General features: G+C 29.8%; 1 protein-coding gene across 5 annotated transcripts; it reads left to right on the forward strand.

Moving 5' to 3' along the window:
- The first annotated feature begins 406 nt into the window (after positions 1-406).
- LOC120090498 (villin-3-like) lies at positions 407-12692 on the forward strand. 5 transcript variants are annotated; one of them, XM_090306559.1, is made up of 25 exons: positions 817-972; positions 1072-1120; positions 2530-2680; positions 2909-3008; positions 3096-3164; positions 3291-3527; positions 3623-3800; positions 3920-4052; positions 5093-5252; positions 5326-5476; positions 5564-5664; positions 5752-5910; positions 6244-6312; positions 6401-6469; positions 6604-6741; positions 6983-7111; positions 8015-8162; positions 8287-8297; positions 8372-8512; positions 8587-8712; positions 9297-9359; positions 9673-9777; positions 10000-10258; positions 11773-12011; positions 12088-12692. In XM_090306559.1, exons 3-25 carry the CDS (start codon positions 2625-2627, stop codon positions 12199-12201), a joined length of 2955 nt encoding a protein of 984 aa, XP_090162685.1. In that variant the 5' UTR covers positions 817-972; positions 1072-1120; positions 2530-2624; the 3' UTR covers positions 12202-12692. The 5 variants fall into 5 exon arrangements, with proteins under 5 accessions (XP_038904138.2, XP_090162684.1, XP_090162687.1 ...); XM_039048210.2 differs by lacking the exon at positions 1072-1120 and having other exon boundaries at positions 407-907; XM_090306558.1 differs by lacking the exon at positions 1072-1120 and having other exon boundaries at positions 606-972.
- Positions 12693-26799: the final 14107 nt, after the last annotated feature.

Below are 26799 nucleotides of genomic sequence, written 5' to 3' on the forward strand. Positions count from 1 at the left end.
ATCTATTTCTATTTTTTTTAAAGAAAAAACATCAATACAACATGGATAAAAAAAAAACTATTACATATAGACTTTTTAAGTCGTATACATCAAATTTTCTTGCTTTAAAAGTTGTTCGAGAAATTTTCAAGTTGAACCAGGAATCCAAATTCTATAATATAAGTATAGGATCAATTTTCACGGTACGTAGGTGAATTCTATCACTCAAACTTATTTCTTCTTGAACAAGGTATAAGTAAAAATATCTACTAATCAAACTTTAACTTCAAACTTAAATTTTTTGCTAAGTCTAAACATGGACTTTGAAGTAAAATTACAAGTCAACTAAACAAAGAATAGCACAAAAACTTACTTTGACTTGATTCCATTGCATACTTCACCCCAATAAAAACTTGCAAAGTAGTTTGAGGTTTGTACCATTTGATTAATGGGTTCTTGCCAAAATTTGTCTTTTCAATCTTCATTCCCAAGAAAATTCAAACCCAACAGTTCCAATCGCTTGGGGGAAATTGCCAAACGAAGAAAAAACAGAGCCCAATTTGGCCGGTGCCATCGTCAACGGATCCCTTCCCTTAAATAACGACTTTCAATTCTCTTCTTTTCTCCGTGTCTTTCCGTTTTCTTGTTCCACTGTCATTCAAGCGACCCCAACCCAACTTTGATCTCTCTCTCTTTCGCTCTGAATTGTAATCTCAAAAGGCTGAAAAGTTGTATTGAGAGAGAGAAAAGAAAAAACAGACACATACAGCAATAATTCCCACTTTTCTTTTTCCAACTATCTTCTATATCTTTCTTTATTGCCAGCTCTGCGGCCCTGTCCTTCCCCCATTCCGCTTTCTTGCATTTCCTAATCATTTCTCTCTCCTCCACCCTTCATCTTCACAGGGTGCGAGAGATCTCCGGGCAGGTCAGCTGAATCAATTCGATTGCACTTCGTTTCTTGCTGATCTCGTCTTTCATCGTTAACCCCATGTGATTTTTCTTTTTGATCTGTGTGTTTCTTCGTTTTGTTTTTGCTTTTTCTTTCTGGGTTTTGTTTGTTTGTTCTTATTGTGTACTTATCTGGTTCAGATTCAATCGAAGCTTTGATCTGATTGGTACATGGGATTTACCCATTTTGGTATTTCTATATACCCTGTATTGTTTTTCGTTGATCCTTTTAATTAATGGTGATTTAGAAGTGTTTTGGATTTGGTGTATCTCATTTGGATGTGTTTTTACTGTGTACTGGAAGTTTGCTGCTGTAGTTGGGAGAAATCTAGCAATTTGGATGTGGGTAGTTGTAAGCCTAAGCAAATTGTTACTTTGAGATGATGGCTTATCATTAGCACGCTTATTAGGTCACTCTTTAATTGTTGATTTGCTCTAGATATTTATCTCAGCACCCCCTTGGCACGAGTGCAATTTAATGGATCAGACATTGGTTTGACACTTGACACATTGCAATGTTCAAGAGCATTGAATGCAATGGAAAACAGCTCCTCTTAGTTCTCATCAGTTGGATTTTTGGATATGATCTGTTGTAATTCGTACAGAAGATCTTGAGCGTTACTGGATTACAAAATTGAAATTTGGTATTTTATACATGTAATGTATAAGAAAACTGGGCGGGATATAATGTGGTAGTCAACATTACAAGACTATATACTTGTAAGGTTTGTGATGTTTGTAATGTGGAGGAGATCTTCATACTTTGGGCTTGAAGAATAAATTTGATTTCAAGTATGGACTTTGTGTTCAGGTTACAAAGTAGAATTGTCTTATTGCAAGTCATGGAGCTGACTTAATTAAAGACTGAATCTCTCAATTTAGAGTTTCCAGACACAAATGCTGGATTACAGCAGCCGATATCTTCCCCTACCAATAAAATAGTGAGATTTGTGCTCTGGATTGTTCTTCCACATCTGGGCTCTAGATTACGGAAGCTGACTATATCTTAAAGAGTATACTGATATTAAAATTGTGAGGGTTCAAGTAGATTGCATTGTATTTTTCTCTTAATTCTTGGTAAGAAAATATGGATTGTCTGTCGGTGAATCTTCTATACAATCTTGAAGCCATCTCTTGTCAGAAGTTTTAATGATTTTTGTATCAGCATTGAGAAACTGAAATAGAAGGGCATTCTGATTCATGGAAATGCTCTTACGTGTAACCATGTGATGAAGATCAGTGACTGAACTTGAAAAAATACAAAGTAACCTTGAATGTAAATATCTTGCATGGTATTACAAATTCCCTGAATTTATATAGCATGATCTTCAGTTTCTGTGGAAAATTATGTCAAATGAACCTCTAGCATGTTTCTTTGAGTGACAATGTTAAGTCTAACAAAGGGGAAAAAAATCGAATTATACAAGAAAATACATTAAAAATAGTTCATATTGTTTTGTTTGCTTTCCTGATTTTCTTATGCTTTCAAATTTATAGGTCTGTTGATGTATCTTTTATTTTCTTGTTCCTTGCTGGGGTTTCCACCAATTTATCTCCGTTGTACTCTGTTTGACACTCCTGCTTTCTCTCTTCTTGCAGTGAATTCTTGTGCCATATCCTGATTTCTGAGACGACAATTCAAACACTCAGATTCTCTTGCAACTAAAGAAATAGTAGCAGAGAAATATTCTCCAATGTCTAGCTCTGCCAAAGTCTTGGATCCTGCATTTCAGGCAGTTGGACAGAGAATGTATCCTTAGAAAAATTAGAAACTTGTTCATCTGGAAAATAATTTTCTTAAATTCATTTGAGATCAGAGTTGTATGCATGCTGTGTTATATGGAGACTCTTAATATGGAAGTGAGATTAGATAGAATATTTGACTTTAGTTTCTTGTATGTGATGAAATTATTGATTGGTTTATTTATATTTAAAGCATGTCTCAGAAGTTTTAGATGTTGAACTTAATTTCCCTCAGTGGGACAGAAATCTGGCGAATTGAGAACTTTCAGCCTGTTCCGTTGCCAAAGTCAGATTATGGGAAATTTTACATGGGGGATAGTTACATAATATTGCAGGTATTCCATTTAGTTCTTCTCATCTTTAATGCTGCTAATCTTGTGAAATGTCTTTGCTATTTAACTAGCTCTTTACTTTTTGTGCAGACAACACAAGGCAAAGGTGGTTCTTTCCTCTATGATATACACTTCTGGATTGGAAGAGATACTAGTCAGGTATTCTCTCCTGCCTATTTCTTCTTCCTCCTTTCCGCATTGAGAACTGAAAGTTGATTTTATTTTATTAGGACTTGATTGTCAAACACAGACCTCTGACTTTACAACCTTTGGCTATTATATTAGGATGAAGCAGGAACTGCAGCTATTAAAACTGTGGAGCTTGATGCTTCTCTTGGAGGACGTGCAGTGCAACATAGAGAAATTCAAGGCCACGAATCAGAAAAATTCTTGTCATACTTCAAACCTTGTATCATACCATTGGAGGGAGGTGTTGCATCTGGATTTAAGAAACCTGAGGAAGAACAATTTGAAACACGGTTGTATGTTTGTAGAGGAAAGCGAGTTGTCCGAATGAAGCAGGCACTTCATTTTTCTTTCCAGGAGTTTGTGTATTCAACAGTGTTTCTTCCAATGACATGGAGTTTTGATGTTTATTTTTGCATTTGGCTATCCAGGTTCCTTTTGCTCGTTCATCACTAAATCATGATGATGTGTTCATCTTAGATACCGAGGGCAAGATATTTCAGTTCAATGGTGCGAATTCTAATATCCAGGAGAGGGCAAAAGCTTTGGAAGTGGTCCAATTCTTGAAGGATAAAAATCATGAGGGGAAGTGCAATGTTGCAATTGTTGGTAGGAATAGAAGATACACTGTTGTTCTGACCCTCCCCTGTTTCAGTCATTCCTTGCCCCTTTCAATTTTGTTTTTTTATTCATGGTTGATGATTTAAACATTATATTGAACATACTAGATGATGGGAAGTTGGATACTGAGTCTGACTCCGGTGAATTTTGGGTCCTATTCGGTGGCTTTGCACCCATTGGGAAGAAAGTCGCAAGTGAAGATGATGTAATTCCAGAATCTGCTCCTGCTAAGCTTCTCAGGTATTTGTTGGAATTCCTTGATTTTATTAATAGTCAGAAACACTATTCGAAGTATATTTCGTGTGGCAAATAATTTAGAGTGGATATTGGCTCCTAATAAAATCTAGTCTTCCTGGCCTAATGCAGTCCTTTTTGCAGACAGAAAATTATAATAAGCCTATTTTGATATTCACAAGCAAATGAACCTACATTAGAAAGTATTAGCTGATATTTTTTTCCCTCCTCCAATTTGAAGATTTGCTCCTTCTGTCCTGTTTAAGCATAAAACTCAAGGAGCACAAGATCATTGGAATTTAAAGGCATCTACTTAAAAGTGTGAGGATAAGTCAGTCTGTGTAGCCACCATTACAGATTAAGGAAGCCAACTGAAGCACCTGGTCTCTCCTAAGAATAAAATTAATACATATACCTCAGTTTAATTGTGAACCTACAACATCTTTTTATATCTTAAGAGTGTTTGGGTCACTGCACATTTAGACTAAGATCATAGGATAGTCGCTTGGCCCTACAAAATTTGACTGTTAAGAAGCTTGTAGAATTTTAATATTTTACTCTTGTGTAGGTGACCATCATGAGATTTGAACCCATTTGCAAAAGTTTCTTTACGTTTTTTTAATAAGAAACAAAGAGAAATGAAAGAATACAACGCCCCCAAAAAAAAAAAGAAAACAAACCTTTTATATGCTCAAATGGTACTAGGCCAATTTGTAGTGGTTAATTGTGAACGTACAAAAGTTCCAACTTTCCTAGTTAGTATTATTATTATTATTATTATTTTGGTAGTTTTAATTGTTAAATTAAAAAAATAAAAAGGTTTAGTTCTATTAATTTGTTATAAAAATTAAATATTTATTTATTCTTGGTACTGGATGTGATGGAAGAAGTGTTTTCCTTTCCAGCTTTGGATGCTCGTTTCTTAAAACTTATTTGTATATATGGTAACCTTAAATTTTTCTGTGACTATTGAGTTCTATTAACTGTTGATTTGATCCTCACTCCTGGAGTTACGTATTTCTAATTTCTGTCAATGATTTCTTTAGCATTGATGGTGGTGAAGTAAAAGTTGTTGATGGTGAACTATCAAAATCCATACTGGAAAATAATAAGTGTTATCTGCTGGACTGTGGTGCTGAAATATTTGTTTGGGTTGGAAGAGTGACGCAAGTAGAGGAGCGAAAAGCAGCAATTCAAGTAGCCGAGGTAACCTTCTGTGCCAAAATTTCAAGTAATTAAAGTTATGGACAGGATTTATCAAACAATACTTTATATTCAGGAATTTATTGCCAGCCAGAATAGGCCAAAGGCAACTCGTGTGACTCGGGTTATACAAGGCTATGAAACACATTCTTTTAAGTCCAACTTCGAGTCCTGGCCAGTTGGATCAGTGACTACAGGTGCTGAGGAAGGAAGAGGAAAAGTAGCTGGTAGTTACCACATCTAATTGATAAAATGAGTTTTTTATTCTGCTTGCTTTAATTATTATTCAATATGGTACTTTTTTTTGTAAACAGCTCTATTGAAGCAACAAGGTCTCGGTCTCAAGGGATTAACAAAAAGTGCACCAGTGAATGAGGAAGTTCCACCATTGCTGGAGGGAGGCGGGAAAATGGAGGTTTAGATGATACCAGTTTTGGTTGTTTGAAATGGTTATATTAGTTTTGATTGTTTAATCGGGGTCCTGATGGTTTTCATTCTCTAGGTATGGCGAATCAATGGCAGTGCCAAAACTCCATTGCTTGCAGAGGATATTGGTAAATTTTATAGTGGAGACTGCTACATCATTCTTTACACCTACCACTCTGGTGAGAGGAAAGAAGATTATTTCTTGTGCTCTTGGTTTGGAAAGGATAGCATCGAGGTTAGTTAGCATTTAGGGTTTATTTTGAGAAAATCTAACTATTGTAAGTTACAAACTTAAACTTGCAATGTGGTGGTACACTTGCCAATTTAGTTGAATAACTAGTGCTGATTCTCTAAGAAAGGGAATAATGGAAGATGGTTTTCTTGATCTAATGAAAGTACTCTTGATTCTTGAAAAATAATAATCGCTTGTAATCTGTACAACAAGTGTAGGAATGTTTTCTCATTCCTTACATTTTCATATCATGACATATTTAAGTGCATTTGTACATAAACATATGTGTTTATTGTTTATTGTTGTTAAACCATTTTCTATTATTTCAAACCTCAGGAAGATCAAAAGATGGCTACACGGTTGACGAATACAATGTCCAATTCGCTGAAAGGGAGGCCTGTTCAGGTACCATAAACATAAAGTATATGTGATAAATAGTTTCTATCTTTGAGAATTTCCTTATCATATGTTTTTTTTTTTTTTTTTTTTGCAGGGTCGCATATTTCAAGGCAAAGAGCCACCCCAATTTATTGCCCTTTTTCAACCTTTTGTGGTCCTCAAGGTGGTAGTCTTATAAAGCTTCTTTCTTAACTCATCTCGTTTGATTAGAATCACATTGTATGGTTTTGATGTGGAACTGAGAGGGTCCTTGAGAGACAGAGATAACCATCATTTTCTTAATGAATTCTGGTGTAGGGTGGCTTGAGCTCTGGTTACAAGAAACTCATAGCAGATAAAGCTTTGGCTGATGAAACTTACACGGAAGATTCTGTTGCCCTTATTAGGATATCACAAACATCCATTCATAATAATAAAGCAGTGCAAGTTGAAGCTGTACGTACTAGTGATTTTGATCATTTTTTTTCTATATTAAGTGTGGTTCATGCTTTTAATGTCTTTCAATCTTCCCTCTTGAGGTTTGAAATATATGTGTGCATACATATTCAAGCTGACTAGAAATAATGTTATAACATTGTCATTGGGTCATGTTTCATGTTTATGCTGAAAGCCTGTACTAATTTGAGCCATTTAGTATGCATGTCTTATGATAATGTCTCAACTTATGATTATCTAGGTTGCAACCTCATTGAACTCTACTGAGTGTTTTGTCCTGCAATCCGGCTCTTCTGTTTTCTCTTGGCATGGAAACCAAAGTACATTCGAGCAGCAACAGTTAGCTGCAAAAGTTGCAGAGTTTCTAAGGGTAAGGTCTCAAACATTTTATCCATTTATCTGTCTATATATATATATATTTGAATGGATACAATCTTCCATTGCATGTGCTACACTTGGCCCAAACTTTAGTTTGGATAACGTGTTGGTATCTGAGACATAGTGGATGCATTGACAGTTTGGTTATTTATTAAGCACAATAGTCACACATTGGGCACTAGCTCAACAATTGAGATGTCTTATCGGACGATAGTGAGTATTTGTTGAGCACAATGGATATGCATTGGACACTTATGAACATATGTAAAACACTTTATTTATTTATTTAATTTTTCAAAAATTGGAAAAAAAAAAGATATGTCCATCATATTGAAGTGAAATATATCAAATTGGGTTTTTAAGCAAATATGCATTTTTTTTTATTGATTCTTATTTTTTATTCTTTTTCTAATGTATAGGAGTTTAAATTATTAAGAGAAATGATAAGTTGATTTGGATGTTGCTCAAATGTTTTAGCATTAGGTATTATGTCATTTGAAAGACAGAAAGAATTTTGTCAAACTCAAAGACATATTGCATATTTATCATTTCTTTTACCTTGTCTCTCATATGATAATATCTTAAACTTGAAATAAAATTTTAAAGTTAGAATCATTGAAATGTATAAAAGTAATCAATTTTTAAAATGTGGAAATATATTTTTGAAAAAAGAGAGCTTTCATTGAGAAACATGAAAGGATACAAAAGGGCGTATGAAAAGATAGCCCAACAAAATGAGCCAAGCCATAGTTACAATGGTAGATTTTCTTGTATAACTTTTCTTTCTTTTTTGGAAGTTTATAGATTATAAGTATTGTTTTTTAATGTTTGAAGATATCTTGTCCTAGTCTTCCTTTTGTATATGTATACTGATATTATTTTCTCCCTAATACAGCCAGGTGTTACTTTGAAACATGCAAAGGAAGGAACAGAGAGTTCAACCTTCTGGTTTGCACTTGGAGGAAAACAAAGTTACAACAGTAAAAAAGTATCTCAGGATATTATCAGGGATCCCCACTTGTATGCATTTTCATTCACTAGAGGTGACATGTGTTATCTTTTTAAGTTATAAAAGAATTCTCATTTGGCATTTAACTATTATCATTGCTGACTTTCCATTTTGACTGCTTCCATTTTGATGGTTGATCTTCACATTTGTCCTTACAGGAAAGTTCCAGGTGAATATTTGAATTCTTGTTAATGAAGAAGTTAAACCAGATGCAGTGTTATGATCTTATATTATCATGCGCAGGTAGAGGAAATTTACAACTTCTCTCAAGATGATCTGTTGACAGAGGATATCTTGATACTTGACACTCAAGCTGAAGTGTTTATATGGATTGGTCAATCTGTTGACCCTAAAGAAAAGCAAAATGCTTGGGAAATTGGTCAGGTAGGAGTCGAGAACTATATTTTGTACACTACAAAGGTCAATTTTCATTCATGTGGTTTTCGTTTTTTTCCCAGAAATATGTGGAGATGGCTACATCTCTAGAGGGATTGTCTCCTAATGTGCCGTTATATAAAGTCTCTGAAGGAAATGAACCATGCTTCTTCACGACATACTTTTCGTGGGATTATACTAAGGCTGTTGTATGTGCTCAAACTATGATTACTCTTTTATTGCTTAATCCTTTAAATCTTACAAACTTTAATAAATTTTATGCTGTCAGGTAAGTTTTTCAGAAAAAAATAGTATTTTGAATACTTTATTGTTGGCCATGAAATTTTGATAAAATGATAACTTCCATTTACTTGTAATTACACACTCCATACATGGTTATGCGAAAGCTAGAGACCCTATAATCACCGGAAATGAGCACAGTAAGATACTTCATATTTAAAAGAATACATTGATATATGAATTATATAAAAGGGGGCGAAAAACAGGAATGCAACCCCCCCACCCAAAAAAAACACGGAGAGATAGAGAAGAAAAAATAGGCAACCTCCGGTCAGAAAAAATAAATTTCAAAGAGTAGAAGCATCTAATACACCCTTTATCTTTTAGGTGCAAAATGAAAATTTGGCATGTGCAGAGAATTCATAAAATGATGTTAATGGAACGATTTATTTGAGTTGTCATATGTAAAAATAAACTTTTCTCCCTACACATGGAAATGAAAGAAAATGTTTATATCATGTGGTCAATCTCCTAATCTTTGGATGGAATGCAGGTTCAAGGGAACTCATTCCAAAAAAAGGTGACTTTACTCTTTGGCATTGGACATATTGTGGAGGTAAATCAACTTTCTCTAACTTCAACTTAAGGAAGATTTTGTTCTTGGTATGAGATCAAGAAGTTGAATATTTGATGTTAGTTACTAGTGTAGTTTAATAATGGGATTGTTGTTATTTATCAATACTAAAGACAATTTGTGGAATTGTTGATTATTATTATTTTTTTCTAGTAAACGACCGTACATTATGTGCAAGTTTTGGTGAATAATATGTGATTGTTTGTTGCAAGTATTTGCTGAATAACTCTTTTTCGAACAATATGTATTTGTTAGATAGTAAGGTGACTGACGTTTTATGCTCTTGTTGAGATAGGAAAAGTCGAATGGGAACCAAGGAGGTGGACCAACACAGAGAGCTTCAGCTTTAGCTGCATTATCGTCTGCCTTTAATCCATCTGCAGATAAATCCACCCACTTGGTAAATGACACAGCACAATTATTAAAATATTACATGATCTTTTTCTGAAACAAAATAACTTTAGTAAGGGTAATTTCAAGTTGATTTGATTGGCCATTAATACAAATGCTTAAACAAAATCAAGTGAATTTGTTTGTTGTTGTCATTGTTGATGATAGTGTTAACATCACATTATTGCAAGATATACCAGGTCCATAACAATTTTTTTTCCCTCCTTTGCAGAGTCCGGATAAGTCTAATGGATCTAGTCAGGGAAGTGGTCCTAGGCAAAGAGCTGAGGCTCTAGCTGCCTTGACCTCTGCTTTTAAGTCATCATCTCCGAAGACAAGTATTGCATCAAGAGTATCGGGCAGAGGGAAGGGCTCACAAAGGGCAGCAGCAGTGGCTGCTCTTTCATCTGTTCTGACTGCTGAAAAGCAAAAGGCTAACGATTCCTCTCCTCCATCTAACAGCAGTCCCCCACCAGAGAGTAACGCTCCAGGCAAGAAGACTTTTACCATTCTTAGTTTTCTCTATACTAGCGATTGACATTTTCTGAGTAGTACACTTTAAGTTCTGAGTTCTATTCTCTTGAGCTTTGCAGACAATTTTCAAGGTTAGGAAAAAAAAGGGGGCTAAATTATTGAAAATACCCTTGAAGGCCTGAACTCTTACTTTGTTTAAAAAATACCTCATAAATCTCAAAAGTTTTAATAATGGCTTTAAACTTTCAAAAAATGTTAAAGAAAAAAAACACCATATCTTTAGTTTTGGATGGAAACCGCTAGTACTTTGTTTCCAAAATATCCCTGAACATTAAAAAATTTCAATAATACCGTTAAACTTTTCATATCTTTGATGGTTCAAAATTTCTCTATTAGAGAGCCTGCGGTATTGTTCTTCGAGGATGTTTGAAAGATCTGCAAATCTTTTCAGAGTTTTTTTTTTTCTTTTTATTATTTTTCACTCTTTTTGGAGGGTTTTTTTTTTTTTTTTTTTTTTTTTTAGGAAACAAACATGAATATTCCGAAAAGGATCAAAAGGAGTTTTGTTTTTATTATTTTTCACTCTTTTTGGAGTTTATTTTCTTTCAACATTTATTTGTTTCTTTTTCTTATATCCATGAGGAGTTCATATGTTGTTAAAAAAAGTCAACTTTTAAAACCTGGTTTGTATTGTTTTTAATGTTTGTTTGGAAAATTGTTAAAGAATTTGTCATGCCTAACACGCTTTCAATGCAATAACTACCTTTTGTTTTTATTGGTGAGAATAGAAGCTTGTTTTGAAACATGACTTCCAAACAAATTCTTAGGCTCTGTTTGATAACCGTTTGGTTTTTAGTTTTTATTTTTCAAAACTAAGTTTATAAACACTACTTCCACCCGTAAATTTCTATGTTTTGTTATCCACTTTCTACTAATGTTTCCAAAAGCCGAGTAAAGTTTTGAAAACTAAGAAAAGTAATTTAAAAAAAATTAGTTTTTATTTTTAAAATTTGACTAGGAATTCAAGTGTTTTTTTAAGAAATGAGAAAACCATAATATAAAAATTGGGAGAAAACAAGCATAAGTTTCAAAAACAGAAAACTAAAAACGAAATCTTTATCGAAGGCCTTATCTTGTAAGGTTGTCTGTTACCACTGTATTAGAGCTTAGCTTAAATGTTGAGATCTCTAACAAGAGGTTCATGTGCTTAACCATCCTAATTCAGAATTTTTTCAATATTTTTTGTGCAATCTTCATGAATTGTTGTGTTAGTAATTTAGTATGGTAGCATAGAACTATTCGAAGCCAAGCCTCGGGTTACGTACAGAACAGGCAAATTCGGGTCCAATGGGGTAATTTATTGACTTCATTTGAAAAAATTGCAGAGAAACGGTTTGTGAAAATATGTAGCACCTCATAGTCTCATAGTCTTGTAGCTCCAATTGATTTTTTCTTCTAGCGATTAGTTTGAGTTAGATAAGTATGGTTGAATATCAAAGGACTGAATAAGCTCTGCATTAAACAATGGCAGCTGAAGAAAAGAATGATGATGTCTTCCAACAAACAGAGAGTCCTGAAGAAGTCTTGGGTCTTAAGGAGCCAGAGGAAACCACTCCTTTATCGAAGAACAATCACGACGATACAGATGTAAATCAAGAAAGCCTGCAGGAGGAGAATGGTAATGATAGCAATCTGTCTGTTTTTAGTTATGATCGACTGAAGGCCAAATCTGATAATCCAGTGACTGGAATTGATTTAAAAAAGAGAGAGGTATGTTTTATATTGTTTACTTATTGAGTTAATATGTACATTTCCGTTTGCTAATTATTTGGGCATATTTTCTTAGGCCTATCTCTCAGATGAAGAGTTCCAAACTGTATTTGGAACAACAAAAGAAGCATTCTACAAGTTGCCAAAATGGAAGCAAGACATGCAGAAAAAGAAAGCCGATTTGTTCTAGCGAACGAACTGTGATTGGAAGAGAACATTACTGCTCCAAGGTTCAAATCTACATTTCCTCATCTATTTTGTTTGACTTTCCCATAAAAGAAACTGCGGTTCTACTTGTGTATCTTGGTCGGGTCCGAAATCTGTTGGCATTTTGATATTTGCCAGTGATGAACATAGTCCATAGTTATTGTCATTCAATTGTGCTGCTGCCTGAAGAGTGATTTCTTTTTCTTTTTCATTCTATATTTATCTCTTTGGTCATTGTTGCTGGTATGTAATGTTCAGAGGTTGTAGTTTACAGAACCAGGCAGCCAATTCTTTCATTTGGTCCTTTAGTAGTTTATTTGCGAGTTTCGCCCTACTGTCGTCGTTTTCATTTGCTAGTCGGCTGCGGGTTGTATATTAATACGATTATGTTGTATGCGTTCTATTTTATACAAGGAATGACATATTTTTGTTGATTGATATATATATCAATATTGATGTCCAATTGAGTTAAAAGTTTGTACTGAATTTCTCATCTTTCTCTTTGAAATTCAAGGGAATGCAATAGAGGAGCTTAGAATTTTCTCTCTCCAAATGATAAGTTGGGTTAGGCAACCTGATTTTTACCTTTTGAATGTTATGTATTCAAACTTCATATTGCCCTTGACAGCACCAATGATATCAATTCAACCTTTTAATAGAATGTAAGGATCTAATTTGTGAATTTGGCCCAGGATTATTGATTGAGTCATTAACAGTGCTTGCTTATTTGTTGAGTATATTTTGGAGTGATTATGCAATGGTTAAAATCATTTTTCTCGTTTTCAAAATCACTACGAGATATGTTTTTAATCATTCAAACTTAATTTTGATAATATGGAAATTGCATTTAGAGTGTTATATTAAATATTAGAATAATTGAGGGATAAAAAACATATTTTTGGAGTGATTTTAAAGGATACATCCATATCAATAGGAGTTCATAATATAATCAAAATGAGATCAAGATACATCCATATCAATAGGAGTTCATAATATAATCAAAATGAGATCAAGTTATAAATAAGATTATACATGAATATTTTAACTCACATGTCCTTACATGAACAATTTGGATAATTTATTAACAAAGCGAGTTTTATCAATAACATCATGAAGATAACATCCACAACTTTATATATACATGTACTAGATTATAAAAGATGAATAGAACCTTTACAAGAAAATTAATTAATCATTGATTGAATATATTAAAAATTTATTTTAAGTTTGAGATTAACTAGATATTAAGTAATTATAAAATAAAAGACCATTTATTAGCCAACAAATAATTTTTGTAATCATAATTTATAGTAGTTTCTAATTTTTGTGTTCTTATCTATATATAATAGCTAGCAATTATATTCTTTACTTGCTATTTTTTTCATATTTTTATCTAAACTATGATAGATTTGTAACTAGTAAAATAATAACTAGAATTCGAATTAGAGACGAGTTTTTGGAGATTGTGTTAATAAACATTTTTGACTCACTATTTTGAATGGTCAAGAAGAGGAAATGGATGCAACCAAAAAAACATTAGATTTACAAGTAAAGAAATAAGATAGTGGAAATCCTTCCTAGATGACAAACTAAAACAAAAGACAAATAACAAATATTATAGAGTTTTTAGGTTTAAATATTACTTTGATTCTTATCATTCCGATTTTAGTTTATTTTAGTTCTATTTTTAAAATGTTCATATTGGTTCTCTATACTTTCCTCTTTGATTCATTTCGGTCTTTGTACTTTCAAATGTGTTTATTTTGGTCTCTCTTTCTCCCTCCTTTCAAGGGTACATCGCACATCACCTATTTGATAGAGTTTTATTTCATATCTCTTATTATGAGATAATATGGTGTTGAATGCTTTGTTGCACGTTTTTGCAATCCTCCCCTCAGACCACACTTGTTTGATATCTGAGATCCATCAATACAATAATATGGAAACATGAAGGCTTTGATTCACTTGTTAGATATAATGCATAATGGTATGATATTCACCTGTTTTATATAACTATAACACTACTTCTATGTCCTCAATTAAGTGGCTTTTCTCTAGCCTATCCCTATCTATATTCCCGAACTTTTGAGTTTATCTCCGGTTTTCTTTTTTGTACTATTCCTCTTATGTCAATATAGAGGATTTTAGGGGTAGATTGTCTAGATGTATGCATCTGCTGATCTCATCTACCTCATGTATATTTGTTCAAAAAAAGATATTATCCAATACAAGCATAAGCCCTCTACTTTACTTTTGTTTTCATCCAAAAAACACCATGCCAACAAAGATATAGTTGTTCGTAATTTAATATTGTTCTTTTATTTTATATATATAATTTATCGTAATCAATGTGAGACTTTAATTGCATTCACAACATGCATGTTAAATGAGTTAACTTAAAAGGTAAATTCTCAAATTACCACTTTTATTAAAGGTCTATATATAAATATAAAATCGTAGAATGCAACACACTAAAAGAGCGTGACTATGTGATTCAAAAGACTGAAATGCAACAACATAATTTTTAAAGACTCATCCAAAAATCTTCAATTTCTATAGGAGGATATTATAACATAACCACAATAGATTCTTGGAATATTAAATCTAAGACTTTTTGCAATTATGATATTTCTTCTACCTTCCTTAATTGGAAGACTTTCCTCTAGTCTCTCCATCATTTTTGCTCATCTTGTTTTCACATTAGTGAAGCTTTGAAACACCTTTTTCAAAATATATATTATAAAAATGGTCCCTTTATCTATCGCATGATAGTTCAATTAATTTCTCTTTATCATTATTTTTGGTATAACAAATAGGATACGAAGCTTTGAACCTTTGATCTAGAAAAAATTGTACATGTAATTTACTGCTGAGTTATATTTACATCGACCCTTGATTTCTCTTAAAGCTAGACCCTTGCTTCTTTATATAGCTATAGTTAAAAATAATCACTCAAACTACACGTACATGTATTAATTAAGTATAATATTGTGACAAAATCGAAAAGGCAAAAGCACTATGAAAATTGAAAGCATATAGAATATAAGAGTTTGTACTAACAAAGAGAAACAGCATCTAATCATGGAATATATAACTTTTAACACATGTCAATATTTTCATATATAAATCAAAGGGTTCTATATGAATACAAGAGACAATATAATAAACTTTTACAATATAGTACAAGAGGATGTTAAGGAAATGTCTAAATTATCCAAAAAAATTAGGGAAAAAAAATTCAAAGTGTGTAAAAATATTATATGATTTGTTTTTAAAAAAGTAGTCTTTTTGTTTCTTAATTTTAAAACGATTTTCATGTTTCTATACTTTTCAATTATTATTCATTGACTCTCAACATTTTCATTAACTTGCAAACTCTTTTGGTATTCTCATCAAAACTCTACCAAAATTAAATACATAGCCCTATAATTATATAAATAAATTTAGACAATATGTAATTAATTAGTGATAGTTTAATAATACTATTAAACTACTACTAATCTCAAATCTCAAAAAGCTTTCACTATACATAGGTTATAAAGAGGAATATTTAAATCTAAGTTAAATTATAAATTTAGTCTCTAAACATTGAGGTTTGTATCTATTTAGTCTCTAAACTTTCGAAATTTTCTAAATCATGGACCTATTAGACGTACACATTGAAAGTTCAGGGTTCTATTAGACACAATATTTAAACTTATATCTAATAGATCAATTAATTTATAAAATTTTAAAATTGTACTAAGAGACTTATTAGACATAAAGTTGGAAATTAAAAATATAAAGGGAAAAATATGAAAAAGGGTTTAAGCTCAAAACAAGAGATCCTATTATAATATTATTTTAACTTTGATTCACAAAACTCTCAACTCGTAAACTAACGAGAGATGTAAAGAATTAAGAAGAAGAAAATAATATAATAGATGTTTAAACTCGAATCACGTCTCATAAATAATACGTTAAATAATTTCTAACGTTAAAAGCTTACATCGATAGATTAAGATATATTTAATGTGTTAAGCTAACAAAGATGATGATAATGTCTGTAATATCTCTGAAGAGAGAGAAAAAGAAAAGAAGAGAAGAGAGGGGCATTGCACCCTAAAAAACAAACAATGAAACACAGATGGCAGAAAACCGCGGCTGAGGAACAGAGTCGGTTCATGTTCTTCTACTCTTTTTAGTGACAACAAGAAAAGCTAAAATATATATTAAAAAAATGGAGGAATATATATATATATATATATATATATATATATATATATATATATATATTATTTTAGATTTTGAGTGTAATTTCTACTTAGTCCTTAAATTTATAAATATTACAATATTGATGCTTACATTTTTTTTAATTTCTATTTGTCCTTATGTTTCAAATGTTACTTTTGTACTTTTGAATTTGAATTTAGTTATTAATTTGAATATTAATGTTCATTTTGGTTTTTGAGGTTAACTAAAAATTAATTGGTTTATAATAATTATGAAGTGAAATTATGTAATTAATTTTAAAAGTAATGAAAAGTTATTGAAAAGTAATTAATTATGATTCTTTAAATTCTTTTATATTAATTAATTAATAGACATTAATACAAAAGCTAGAAAATGTGTAACTTTAAGGGTAAATCTTAAATTTAGGGACTAAATGAAAATAAAACTCAAAACTCAATAATAAAAATGTAACTTTTCGAAATCTAATGACCAAAATGGAAAATAAACTCAAAACTCTAGAATAAAAATATAATATTTTGAAACTTAACATGGACCAAATAGCTTGAATGCATCACTAGTTTCTGGGGTATGATGAGGGTGTTAAAGATTTGTCAACCTAGTTGAAATGTCTCGGTGCATCTACTGATTCCACCTCTCTAGTACTTTGTTTTAAAAAAAAAAGCATGAACCAAATAGAAACTAAACCTCGTCAAAATAAACATAATAACTCAATGGAAATGACGTTACCTTCCTCCTTAGAGATTAAAGGTACGATTCCCTTTGCTGCCATTGTCGTACTTGAAAAATTAAAATAGAAACTAGACCTAAAATGTTCGGAAAAAAAATATTTATTATATTTTTGGAAAGAATTAATATAAAAATTTGGAGACGCAAAGAGATGAATGAGTTTGAGTTGTATATGTAAGGGTTATAATAATATAAAAAAGGTTGAGAGTTTGTGTGTGTATTTTGTTTTGTTGTTATAATTTGATAATACACAGAAAGTGAGAGTGATAGGCATATGTTTGTTGTGTAACGTCATTGATATTAAATAATTGCACAATATTTTTGACCATTCCTTTTGGATTTTTCCTATCTTTTAAAACAAAATATTATATTAAAATAAAATAAGTTTTCTTCAGTGACTCGGCTTTCCATGCATGCTTTCACATGCACTTTCTTCCCCCGCCGAAACCCTAACTCTTTTCTTCTCTACCCTTTCACACAATATCAATCTCTCAAATATTATTATTCCTCTTTTTTTTCTTTTTTTTCCCCCCTTTTTCTTATTTACTCTTTTAACCTTTTTTTTTTTTTTTTCTACGTTCTATTAAATTACAAGTTTAGTCTATAAAATTGTAAGAATGTATAATAGATCTATCGATTTGTGTCTAGATCATTGAAAAATTTAAACTTTTTATACGTTAATTGATTTTAGATCACTTTTACTTTCCAATAAACGCATTCAATCAATCGTAATATAAAAAGTGACTCATTTAAATACGTTACATTCTAGAAAACTAGTTAACCCTATTATGTGAATTATGAATAATAAAAAAAGTTCATTACGATTGCAATATTTTTTATTGTGGAGTAGTAAATATGGTCTTATTTGAATTTTATCTCTAATGGTACCATAAATTTCAATTTTGAGTTTAGTTAGTAAATTCTTCGATCTTAAAAAATTTGTAAGTTCAAAAGCCTATCATTTGTAAGTTCGAAAGTTTATAACCAAACAATTACCTTTGTACAACACGCGCATCCCACAACCTCTCTCCTTGAGCACCTTTTGCAACTCAAAATGAACATAAAGGCTAGAATCATACAGAGCAACATTACCACCACAACTTTGGTGCTTGTGGCTTGAAAGTAATAGACAAGTTTTCCAAGACGTTGAAAAATATCACTCCTATCTATTGGATGATATTATTTTATTGGCTGCTCTACGGAGTACTAAATCCCTTATTTTGTGAATTATAAATGATAAAAAAAAATTCATTACGATTGCAATAATTTTGATCACGGAGCAGTAAACATGGCCTTATTCAAATTTTATCTCTAATAGAACCATAAATTTTCAATTTTGAGCCTAGTTAGTAGATTCTTTAATCATAGAAAAATTATGGACCAAACAAACACCTTTATACAACATGCTCATCCCACAATCTCTCTTCTTGAGCACCTTTTGCAACTGAAAATGAACATAAACTAGAACTGTATGAGGAAACATTATTACGACAACTCTTTGGTGCTTGTGGCTTGAAAAGAACAGACGAATTTTCTAAGACGTTGAAAAACAACACTCCTATCTGTGAGATGACATTATTTTGTTGGCTACTCTACGAAGTACTAAATCTCCCCTATTTTACAACCATGATGTCTCTACTATTGCTCTGAACTAGAAGACTTTTTCTCTAGCCTTTTTCTGCTTTCTCTTTTATATGAGCTGATCTCTAGCTCTCCTGGTAAATAGTCTCCTTTTTTAATGAATACATCACTATGGTATTGGGGTATGATAAGAGTGTTAAGGATGTGTCAACTTAGTTGAGATATTCTGTGCACCTTCTGATCTCTCTTCCCTAGTAACTTGTTTAAAAATATGGACCAAACAAACATAAATCACAAAATTCATGAACTAAAATTGTAATTTAATATTTTCTTTCTTTCTTTCTATTTTTTCCGTTTCTTTTCCTAGCTTTGGAGTCTTGAGTTAGTTTCAAGGACGAAACCCCTAGATAGCTCGAATTGAGTAGTATATGAATGAATCAATACTGTTAATTTGTTAGCAAATATTCTAGATATGCATCGATTTACTAGAGACTTTTTTTTAGTACAAAAACTTCAAGTAGATGAGAGATCGAACTTTCGAAGAACATGCCAATTACCATTATGAACTCATTTTTGACATAAACTAGAGACCTTTATATTAAAACTTTTGTGGGTATAAATAATTAATAAATAGGGTTAAATTACAAGTGGAATCCATATACTCTTAATAGTTATCAAATTTTGGTCAATCTACTTAAAAAACTTTCTTTCTAATAGGCATCATTAATCATTCACGCGTGTGACTTTGGAAAAAAAAAAAGTAGTTATTTTAATTTCGTCATTGTACTTTAAAAGTTTTATTGTAGAAGCTTAGTAGGCTGAGAAGGAGAAGTTTTCTTGTAATATATTAATTTTGTATTATTTAAAGCATGTGCAAATTAATTTGAAGTATAATATTCAGGTAGTTAAATTACAAGTTTAGACAATTTTTTTTTTTTTTTTTTTTTTTTTTTTTTTTTTTTGTCTAACAAGACTCTAAATTTTGAATTTTGTATTTAATAGGTTCGTAAATATTAAAAAAGGAAAATTATTTTTAATGATAAAATTGCTGAAAATATTTGTAAATAATAGCAAAATATCACATTTTATCTGCGATAGATATAATGGTCTATCGCAGTAAATAGTGAGATTTTACTATATTTATAAATATTGGTTCATTTTTCTATATTTGAAAACAACCATAAAAGATGTATTAGACAAAAAAATTATAATCTAGAGATCTATTATGAATTTAGGGATGTATTAGACTTTTCAAAGTTTAGGGATTTAACGAATACAAAATTAAAAGTTCGAAGACTTATTAGGCATTCGTTGAAATCCATATACCGAATAGACACCGACTTAAAAATTAAGAGACTGAATTTGTAATTTAATCTATTTAAATAATGCATTCAATATATCATAATAATTGTTAGTTTTAGTTCAATACAACATTCGATGATGGGAGGATTTATAGACTCAACCTCTTTAATTGAGAGCAACATATATCTTAATCAGTTGAGTTATGCTCAAGTTTACCTCACATCAACGTTAGAACTAAACAACTAACCACACGAAATCATTAGTGATAAGAAATAAAACCTTGATAACCCATTCTCAACTTTTCAAATTACAAAAACTAAAGAGAAATAATCATTAAAATTAAGAGGCCAATTAAGAACATTTTAAATTAGTACAATAAGTAAATAGACACATACACTAGAATTTAAGAGGGGGAAAACAAGATTCAATTAAATGATTGTGATAAATTTATACGTTAAGTTCATAATTTTATTATAATCATAAATTATATTATATTAATATATACACACACTATCCCCCAAAACCATTATAGTACATATTTGGAAAACTTTAAGTTTCTCAAAAAGCTACCATAAACAGCACGTTTTGAAGCTTTAAAGAATGGAAGTTGTAGAAATTCGAGAAGAGGTATAAAATCACTAGTTGTACACGTATCGTATTGAAAAAAGCACTTATGCAGTTAATAAAGAATTGGTTTCAATTATACCTTTAAAATTTTAATTTTTAAACTTTGATTTTTTTTTTCTTCAAAATAGTCCTTGAGTATTTTGCTTAGGGTTAAAGTTAGGAAAGAAAAAGAAAAAAGAAAAAAGAAAGAACAAAAAATGAGGGGTGTTTGGTTGAAAGGAATAAGCCAATGACACGTATGGTTCATAGATGCATCTCACATATTGTTGTAATTTTTTTTTGGAAGAGTTGCAAATATAGCAATCAGATCCAAAATATGTACAGATATAAGACAATACAAAAAAATTTACAGAGATAGCAAAAATTAGATTTTTCAGTCGAAGTCTATCCATGATAAACCATATCACTAATAAAAGTCTATCAATAATAGATATTGCTATATTTGCAATTCTTTAAAATGTTTCTATATAATATTTAATTATTATCCCTTAAAGTGCTATCAAATGTAATTACTGTAATTTTTTCTCTATATATATTTAAATTTATTCACATAAAGTAGATACAAACTTTTTTGTCTATGAATTTAATAGTAAAAGCTTACAAAATTATTAAAAAAACAAAGTTTAAATTTCAAAAATTAAAATGAAAGTTAGAAAAATAATTGGTATAATTAAAACTAATCCCATAATTTTAGGTATTTTTAATAATTTAGCCAAAAATTAACCATCCATTAATTTATATACTTTTCACTTTCCTAAATTTACCATTAAATTAATTAGTTAAAATTTTGGTTTGGTAGATTTTTAAGTTTTGAATGTAGAGAGAGAGAGGGAGAGAGAGAAAGGTTATGTAAGAAACAAAATGATTAAGCCTATGGTAGCAATAATTAATGTTCTGAATAAAATCTCTCTTTTTCCTACCGTTAAATCTCTCTTATTTCGTAAGAAATCTTTACGAAAGTACCAATTGCCTTCTAAATATTCCAAAAATAAATAAATAAATAAAATTGAAGTTTGGTAAGAGTAAAAAGCTTCTATTACTAATAAAATAGTTTTCTACTTTTATTTTTATACTATTTTAGGGAAAAAGAAAACTTTTGAATGTAAGCTAGAGATCACTAAAATTCCTTGAGGTTAATTTTAATTAATATTAATTAGTTTGTAGTTACGAAAAAATTGTATAAATTAAAGCCGGTTCGATAATTATTGATTTTTGGTATTCTAAATTTTATAATTGTGCGTATTTCCACGTCATTTCTCTTCGATAGTTTTCATTTTTCTAAATAAATATGGAAATTCTTAATCGAATTAAAAAGAAAACTTTTAAAAATTATTCTTTTTAGTTTTCAAAATTTTTGTTGATTTTTTAAAACACTTATAAAAAGTAGATTACATAATAAGTAGATGTAGTGTTTATTAACCTAATTAAAAAAAAATCAAATGGTTATCCGACGAAGTCTAATTAAATGCTTTACCAGCCATTTCAACAGCTAGTACTTAAAAAATGAAAACCACATGATATTTATTTTACTTATTTTAAGATAATAATGTAGTGCAGTTATTTAAAAAGCACCTAGGTCTTAATGATTGAGTTACTTTGTGTTTGGAATATATTTTCAAAAGTTTAATTTAAAAAATAAGTCATTTTGAAAGAAATTTGAGTGTTTGACAACCATTCAATATCTTCTAATCAGTTTTTATAAAATTTGTTTAAATAAAAATAATTTTTTTCAAAAAAAAAAAACTTTTTCCTTTAGTCAATCCAAATGGGTTCTTAGATATTTGATATTGCGTGAAATTAAGAAAAAATCAAATGAAAATACATACGAAGTAAAAGTGTTTGTTAATTCAAACATAGATTAGTAAGTAAAGTGTTATGATAGAAACAAAATCGTCAAGCAAAGGGAGTGAGAAAATGTAAACAGTAAAGATCACAACAAAAGTTTATATGGTTTATCAAATACGTGTTAGCTACATTTACGAGCAGAGGGGGATAACAGTTTTATTATTAGAGAAGATTATCGGATAATATGGATACAAATGCACCAATAAGATTAGAGAGTATATGTCACCCCTTTAAATTTTAGGCCTAAAGATATCAATTACCATTTTAAAAGTCGATAAGTCGATTTTTACTTTGACAAGTGTTATAAAGATATTTTTTTTTACAAGTCAATTATGATATGTTGTAAAGACGAGAATGTTATTACATTCTTACTAAATTAATCTAATTATTAATTATATATTATTTTAATGCATCTGAAAATAGAATCCTTTAATTAAATTATGAAATTAAGTGAACTTATTTATAAATGTAGCAAAATATCTTTGTCTATCAAGATCAATATCTATCACTGATATTAATAGATGTCTATCATTGTCTATCATATATTTTGTTATATTTAAAAATATTTCTAACAATTTTGTCATTTAAAACGATTATCCAAAATAAAACATATGCATGCACAACATTACATCCTAGAGGTTGATTAATTAGTCGCATTTCATAACCTCTTTGTACTTTCTTTTGTTTCACTTTTAATCCTAAAACCTTTTGTAAATTAGGTAACAATTAAGCTTCTAATTTAAATAGTTTTTAGAAAAAGAATATATTTTTAAAAGAAATGTTATTACATCTTACATTTTTCCCAAATTATTTTAAATGAGAACTTTGTTTGGTTGCATTATATTCACAGATTTTCTATCAATTTTGAATATATTTATATTTCTTATTACATATATTATTATTTATTTAGTACAACAGAGGTGGAAAATTCCCACCAAAGATCTCTTAGTCTCTCTAACACAAATTGTAAGTTAAGCCACGAATACCTTTAAAAAATATCTTTTTTTTCCAAAGTTATTCCAATCATATTATAAGTAATTATTTCATGTAAATTTAATATTATTTAATCTCGGTAATATTTAGATTCAATTACAATTTCAATTTCTAAACTTTTAAGAATAGTTATTAAATAAAAAAGAACTCTTAACCTAATGGAACTCTGAAATTTAAAAGTGATAAGTAGATTCTCGAACTTTTACCTTTATGAACATCACATTCTACATCTTTATACTAATCACAAACTTATATTAGATACAATATTGAATTATATCTTATTAGACCATAAGTCTTTCAATTTTATATCTTAGGGGCTATGAACTTAAAAACATTTTGAATATAAATTTGAAAGTCATTGATTAAACCTACAATTCTGTGATTGTATTCAAAATTGTGATGGTTGAATTTTTTTTTTTTAAAAAAAATTGATATATCAATTATGCAAGTATTTAATTAAATATCATTTTAAAAAATTGTAGGTTTAATCAATGAACTTTTAAATTTATATTCAAAATGTTTTTAAATTCATAACCCGTGAGATATAATATTGAAGTCTAATGAGATATAATTCAACGTTGTGTCTAATATAAGTTCGTGAATAGTATAAAAATGTAGAATGTGATAATGTTCACAAAGGTAAAAGTTCAAGAATTTACTTATCACTTTTAAATTTTAGAGTTCTATAGGTACTCTTATTCTTAACTTTTTTTTTATTTTATATATATAATCATTATTCTTAAAAGTTTAGATACTGAACTTGTAATTGAATCTAAATATTATCAAGATTAAATAATATTAAATTTACATTAAATATTTACTTATAATATGTTTGGAATAACTTTGAATTTTTTTTTTAATAAAAACAAATTGATGATTTAAAGTGAATTAAGTATAACTCGATAGGCAACTAGAAATAAGTTCAAGATATGTGTAACTTAACTTACATATAATTTGTGTTGATCTTGATATTCAACATCTACCTTTAAAATCGTAGTTGTTATCTTTAAACACCGAGCTAAGCTTGATTAACATTCAAATATTATCTTAATTACTTTTTTTTAGGACAAATATAGGTGGAGATTTGAATCACAGTCAACGGACCTCTTGGTCAGCATACACTTATATTAGTCAAGCTAAACTCTTTTTGGCATTTATCATAATTACATAGGATTAATTTTATTGGTTTTTAAGTATTTAAACTTACTAAGTTTATCGTTTAGTATTTTGCACCACTTAAAATTCAATCAATCTAGTTTTTTTTTAAAAAAAGAAAAAAAAAATTAATTAATGTTCTATTCTTTTGAATGTGTCCAAACATCCTTACAATTTTCAAAACCTTTTAAATTTGACAACAAATTCAGTGAGCTTTTAAGTGTTGAATTCTAACTGCTTCATTGATGGCAAAAATTGGGGGAAAAACTGAAAGTAAGATTAAAAAAGTCAAAACTTTGAAGCAAAATAAAGTAAAATAGCATTTACCCCAAGGAACTTTTAGACTTTCTAATTATGTCCATCATATTTTATTTCTTTCTTTAAATTTTCAAAAGTTTTGAAAGCTTGATTAACTAGGTTATAATAATGATGAGTATCTCCATATCTTCAAATTGTATGGTATATTAACTATTTTAAGGTCTAAGCATAAGTAAATTTTCTCTTTCTTAAATTTATCAAACAATTCAAAAGGGTTAAAGTAAATTTAATTATATCAGCACTTTAACATTTTACTCATTTGTGAGCATAAACTTCATAAAAGAGTTTGAACACATACTTTCTGTTTTAATATCATGTTAAATTATGAATCAACCAAAAAACTTATTATGGTAAATTTAATTATATCAATACTTTATTTCCAATTTTACAAAAAAAAAAAAAATAAAAAAAAAGAAAGAAAGAAAGAGAGAAAAACTCACACCAATGGATATATTGTTTAGTACTACAATTAAAAAAGAAAAAAAAACTAGTATATGTTGTTTGGATATGTGACTTCCTCATATCTCTACAATGATATATACAAAATATTGTTGTCAACTTTTGCCTTAAACTTCTAGATTTTGACTTCTGGTTTCAACGAAAGACATCTCAGACTAAAAAAACGTATTCTATATACAGAATACTAAAGGTTGAAGCTATGTATTGTTACTTTAAAAGACTGTAGGCTTTGAAATTGACTTAAAGAAATAATACATGGTAAAAATAGGGAATAACCAAGTTGCATACATATTGATATTAATTCAAGCAAGTTAATCATTTAGAAGCTAGAGAAGAGGGTTGTTCATTCTTAATGATATTACCCACTTGAATATGTTTTAGGGGGTAGCTTAGGTTAGACACAAATAATCCAGCTATACTATCCTCCCTTTATCAACCAGCAAAGGGGATATGTTTAATCACTTTGCTTTTGGAAAAATAGGCTAAATTTTCGCTTTCTTGTTCCCTCAGATTTATTAACTACATCATAAAAATTTTACTTTATTAATTATATGATAATAGGGTACTTAATACTTAATTAATCGTTATATATCGAGAATACATCATTTTTCTAGTGACATATCATCTACTCAAAGCCTAAATTGTTGTGAATTTTACCTTTAGAATATCACTACACAAAAAGAAGGTGTTTTTAGTTGTGGAGCTTTGAGTTCAAACTTTCAGTGCAGACTAGTTTGAGTTACACCGTCTTAGTTGAGTTGTTATATCTTAAAGAAAATAGGTGAAAGAATATCTGTTGAGAGAAACACAATACACACTGTAGATGACTTGAATAATTTTCTTAAAGAGGACGAAATACCCGTACCTCAACCTAATTATTTACTTGTTAGTTTCTTGATATTTACTCTATTTTTATTTGTTATTTGTAATTCTCCTCATGGTTATTATTATTGCACAACTTTAATTTGTCCATGTACTACTAAAATATTCTACACTCTAGAATAATTGAAGGGCCACCAAAACTTCTCATACAATAGGTTGTACTAATCTATACACCTCTAACATTATGTCTCAAACATGTTGAATTTTAGCTTACTATTTTAGTTTATGCTCAACTCTTTTCTATGTATATTTAATTATAGAACACATTGTCTTGTCACACCCATTTTTATATGGTTTTTTTTTGTTATGGCTAGGTTTAAAGAATAAGCTTAATATCATTTGTTAGGGACAATAGATCCCTTTATTTATGTTCATTTATTGTTGTTGTTAGACATTATATAGATTTGCTTTTGACTTTTATTTTGTAAGTTTGAACAATCTATGTGTGGAGGTGGGAGTT

This window comes from Benincasa hispida, chromosome 11, assembly GCF_027475165.1.
Source record: "Benincasa hispida cultivar pf3 chromosome 11, pf3_genome.v1.1, whole genome shotgun sequence".
Lineage (NCBI taxonomy): Eukaryota > Viridiplantae > Streptophyta > Magnoliopsida > Cucurbitales > Cucurbitaceae > Benincasa > Benincasa hispida.

Bases quoted from the DNA above. Each gene is read 5' to 3' on its own strand.
- LOC120090498 (XM_039048210.2), top strand. From the start codon at position 2,625: ATGTCTAGCTCTGCCAAAGTCTTGGATCCTGCATTTCAGGCAGTTGGA. The intron at 8,713-9,296 runs GTATGTGCTCAA...GATGGAATGCAG, and splicing joins GGGATTATACTAAGGCTGTT to GTTCAAGGGAACTCATTCCA. The intron at 9,360-9,672 runs GTAAATCAACTT...TTGTTGAGATAG, and splicing joins GCATTGGACATATTGTGGAG to GAAAAGTCGAATGGGAACCA.